Source organism: Daktulosphaira vitifoliae, unplaced genomic scaffold, assembly GCF_025091365.1.
Source record: "Daktulosphaira vitifoliae isolate Bord-2020 unplaced genomic scaffold, ASM2509136v1 Scaffold_2, whole genome shotgun sequence".
In the NCBI taxonomy this organism is placed as follows: Eukaryota; Metazoa; Arthropoda; class Insecta; order Hemiptera; family Phylloxeridae; genus Daktulosphaira; species Daktulosphaira vitifoliae.
In genome coordinates, this window is record NW_026099573.1 from 14,229,080 (window position 1) to 14,233,984 (window position 4,905).

At 27.5% G+C, this 4,905-nt stretch overlaps 1 protein-coding gene across 1 annotated transcript; it reads right to left on the reverse strand.

Annotated features, from left to right (window-relative positions):
• Window positions 1–252: 252 nt before the first annotated feature.
• On the reverse strand, window positions 253–4,581 carry LOC126899023 (UPF0489 protein C5orf22 homolog). Its single transcript, XM_050673506.1, has 2 exons — window positions 4,198–4,581; window positions 253–2,194 (listed from the first exon to the last, which is right to left on the reverse strand). Exon 2 carries the CDS (start codon window positions 2,188–2,190, stop codon window positions 1,024–1,026), a length of 1,167 nt encoding a protein of 388 aa, XP_050529463.1. The 5' UTR covers window positions 2,191–2,194; window positions 4,198–4,581; the 3' UTR covers window positions 253–1,023.
• Window positions 4,582–4,905: the final 324 nt, after the last annotated feature.

Genomic DNA, 4,905 nt, shown 5'->3' on the forward strand with positions numbered 1-4,905 from the left:
TAGTAATCGTAAAAAATTAATACATATAATTACTTATTTTTTAAATACATACATCTACCCATATACAGCAATCTTGTAGCAATTATAACAAGGTTATACATTAATGTAAATGTATTATAATAACAGCCTTTTAATAAGGAAATGAATTCATAAACTCACAAAAATGTAACAAATTTTCCTGAATTAGATGAATTTGAACCCGTATTAAATTACAACTCCACTCTAAGCTAAATGAGCTATAAGTTTTTAATAAAAAAAACATTTTTATTTATGGAATTTATGTACAGTTTAGATAAACGATTGGATGTCCATACTATATCAAAATCTGAAATTTCATAGTTAAATATTTAACTTATGAAGTATAACAATTATTTTGAATATACAACTAGATATTTGATTCTTTAGCTGAATATTCAACAAATTCTATTAATAATAATTAAATTATTTAAGTATACTAAATCACTACACTGTATGTGCAACAAAACCTATTATCAATAACATATTGAAATTAATATAAACAAAAAATTAACAGTAGTAGTGTTTACAATTTTTTTTCTAATAAAAAATGTGATGCAGATTTTGTACAAATATAGGTTATAGTATTCCTACCAAAGAAAAAATTAACTTTTATATCACTATTTTATGTCAATAACATATATTACATCTACTATAATTGTAGTAAATGTCATGTAACATAATATTTAATATATATTATTATAAAAGTAATGTTTTAATATTTACATAAAGTAAAACTTTTACAGTAAAGTATTAACAATAACTACTTAATAGGAAGCAAACAACAATGTGTTATGTATGACTAAACATAAATAATTTGATAACACAAAATTTTTTAATTAATTGTCAGTTACATACAAGAAATTTTGTGCAACAACTATATAAACTTTAACAACTATTATAAAAAATACTTAGTATACGTTATAAAGGTGACAACTAATAGTTAACTATTATTATAATAAAATTATAATTTTTTAGTGTTATAACTCAATTATAATATAATATTTTTTAACAGTCATCTTGTACATAATTTTTTACATCCAATTCATTATATAAACATTCCAACTTTGTAAATAGTGTTTCCCGGATAAATTCAATACTATCAGCAGGACAATATTCATCGCCTGTAGACAATGCTACTGTGACTGCTACTGGTCGTTGTATGAGTTGTAGGAAATCAAACACTACTTCCATAGACTTAGCTATATCAGCTGCATCAGTGTGATGGTTTGGTAGTTCTATATTATCAATAGTGCATCCAGCATTGTGCACAATTAACCAATCAACTGTATCATAATGTTCAGACAGCTCTTGGACAGCATATGATAATCGTTCCACATTAACAGCTGTAAGCTTTTCTAATGGATAATCAGCTAATTGTCTACCATCATCAAGATGCATGAAAACAGACTCAAGCTGTCGTAATAGTAGTTCCCGGCCTTCGGAACACCGTAACAATGCATCTTGGTCATCACGATTTATTGGCGAATCAAATGCATACACATCTCGAAGGATACCATACAAATCAACTCTATCATATACTGTCAAAAAAGGGTTACTCGTGGAGAAAAAATCACAATCAAAATCTAGTATGAAATGCCCACCACCATCATTACCACCAGCTATGTACTCAACAAATTTTGAACGTAGAACACTAAAATCTTCACGAAGACGACGACCATTGCCACTCCCTTCTTGACAAAATATGCTTCCACACATGGTATATACAAAAAGCTTGATAGTCCGGCAATTGACCAGATCCTCCAATCGACAATATAGACCTTCGCCTACATAGTAATCACATGAGGCTGTTAGTCGAATAGCTCCAGATGTTTTATGTTTACCAATAACAAATGTTAACTCTCCATCTTCAAGTTGTCGTGCCCAAGGTGGTTTGATCCACAAAATCTTGTCAAAATGACCTGCATAGGCGGCAGGCAGAATCCAGTTCTCAATACTCAGTGAATCAAATAGCTTTTCTTTGTCATAAACGTAATCAGCAGGCATGTCTTTGGGTACAGATAGATCTGGGTGCGAGTCAAAATGAAGCAACACATTTCCATATAATGGCATATGTTTTGAACCTATTTCTCGATACATGTACCGCAAGGTGTCATTATGATCATCGACGACATGAACAGGCATGGCTGAGTGTTTCTTAATTTTGTACACCATATTTCTAATAATTTACACAACGAACGTATTATTACACTCATGTCAAATTTTAGTATATTAACACACAAATAGTGTGAATTAATACAAATTATATTATCTTGTGTAATATAATTATAAAATTATTTACTTATTAATATTTACTAAATAATATTTATTTACCACCCATGATTCTTTTAGTAATGATTACAATGGTATTTGAGAACAGCATTAGTCTTGTATCAGATAATAAGACTTGTGCTCTTCGTGCAATCATCCAAGAAATAAGTTTACCAAAAAACATTATACTATATACATTATTGTTCCTTTTATTAATATAAAAAAGTTTCACTTCAATAAAATGTTATTATTATTAATATAACTATAAGTTTATAAATATAAATGAAACATTGCATATATTTATATTTGTTATATGTTTATTAGATATATCATATAAAAAAACATGAGTCTTCTTCTTTTTCTTAGCCTTAATCCCAACTACTTTAGGTTGGCCACCCTTATCCTAAACTTCCACTTGACACGATCTCCCACATCTTCTACGCTCACATCAGCTGTCCTTATATCACATTCAATTACACCCCTCCATATCTTTTTTAGTCTTCCTCTAATTCTTCTTTCTTCAACATTCATTTCTATAACTGTTCTTACCGCTTCCGATTCTTCTCACTATATAACACGACCAAACCATCTAAGTCTATTTTCTCTCATCTTATCAACGATTAACGTTACACCTATACTCCCTCTTATATGCTTGTTCCTAATGCTATCTTCTCTAGTCACTCCACTCGTCCATATAAGCATTCTCATCTCTGCTTCACTCATTCTCTACTCTACTTTCTTGTCAACTGCCCAACACTCTAAACCATACAAAAAAATATTAATAATTCAAAAATTTTTCTATTTTTAATAAGTAAAAATAAAATTGAGGCTTTATCAGAATACGTAAAATATTATTTTCAAAAATCAAAATTACGATTAAAATGATTATATTAGATAACAATTTACCCATACTTAATATTTTACTTCTTTTTCAATGCTTCACAATTTATCATAAGACTTTAATAATGAACTCAGCTCAACTTTTTATACAGAATTATTACATTATGATTCTTCTTTAGTCATTTAAATTAATAATTTTTATTTAAGCCAGTGAAAATTCAATGATATATTAAGCTGTGATCACCTCTTCATCAGATTGTGATGGTGAGTCTGTGTGGTTTTTTAGATATTAATTAGATGTTGTAATACAGTGTGCTGCATTATATGTATTAATAAAAATAGATACACTAGTATTGAGGCATAGTGATATCATCCTTACCCTATAGTTTATTAATTAAAGTCATTTTGTAGACAGTGTTTTAGAATATATTGAGAACTTCTTTTAAATTTAAAACAAATTTTTTAAAATTCTATACATGCCTACCAAGATTATCTCTAGGATCACCCCTGAAAAATTGTAATAAATTTCACAATAACATTAATTTTACAAAAATTTGTCATAAGTCTATATATATTATTATCTACTAATGTTTTAAAAACTTCTATAGAAAATACATAAAATAAATGTATCAAATACTTTTTGTGAATCTAAAATATACCAAGATCAATTTATTGCAGTTAATAATTAGAGTTTAAGTTTAATACTATGCTTTAGTCACATGGGACATCTTTCATATCCAAACAATTTAGAAGAATTGAACCCTAATATTTACACATTAAATCTCAATGCTTCTAACCAGGACATCTTTTATTATTAAAATACAAACTAAATAATGGATTTTTCAAACAATTTTTAAAACATGGTAACATTTTACAACTAATTTATCTATGATACATGTATAACGATTTATCACTTTTTAGGTTGTAAAATGTGATAATATATATAGTTATTTATATTTACACTGTACATAAAAATTCAATATATGTTGGTAATGTACGTGCTAAAGTTTAAATACATACATTAGCAATTGAGTAGTAAAACTGAAGTTGTAACAATTAAATTATACTCACTTTATTTATAGTACTAGTTCCAATATCACAATAAATTTGGTTAATGTAATATATAATTATAATAATGTAAGACGATAACTATTTAAGTTTTTGGCTTGATTTTGAATTAGAGGTGTAAAGAAATCAAGTCTTTCGATTGATGCCAATATTCTAAGCGGTAAATAAAATTTTTAACTAAAATTATTAAACAATATAGGTATTCTAAGTTACTAATCAAGCGTTTAAAGATAAATGCTGTATTATATCGACTTATGTTTACTAACAATAATGAGGTAAAATTAAAAACAGAGAATCAAATTGAAAACGAGATAACCACATTGGGCGCCGAGCACGCCGTTGTTCACATATTGTAGTAAACATATTTTATAACCGTTTCTAACCGCGTAATACGCACAAAGTATTAGTTGCTAAATGGGATAAAGGCAGTTATCAAATGATAACATTCTGGTTACTGCTAACATAAACCAGACTAAACCACGTTCAAGTGACATGGAAATACAAAATTCAAAATAATGGACATGTGAATAAATCGATTTTTACAATGTAAATATATATTAAAATCAAGTAATATTTACATGATTGATACTATCCAAATTAAACTAAAAACATAAAATTAAGTAAGGTAAATTTAAACGAGTAAATAATTGTAAATTCATTGAAAAGTGTTGGTCCTTATGTGTTGCTATTTTATTAAATTCAAGTTTGAAA

Coding starts and splice junctions, on each gene's coding strand:
- LOC126899023 (XM_050673506.1), bottom strand. CDS start 2,190: ATGGTGTACAAAATTAAGAAACACTCAGCCATGCCTGTTCATGTCGTC.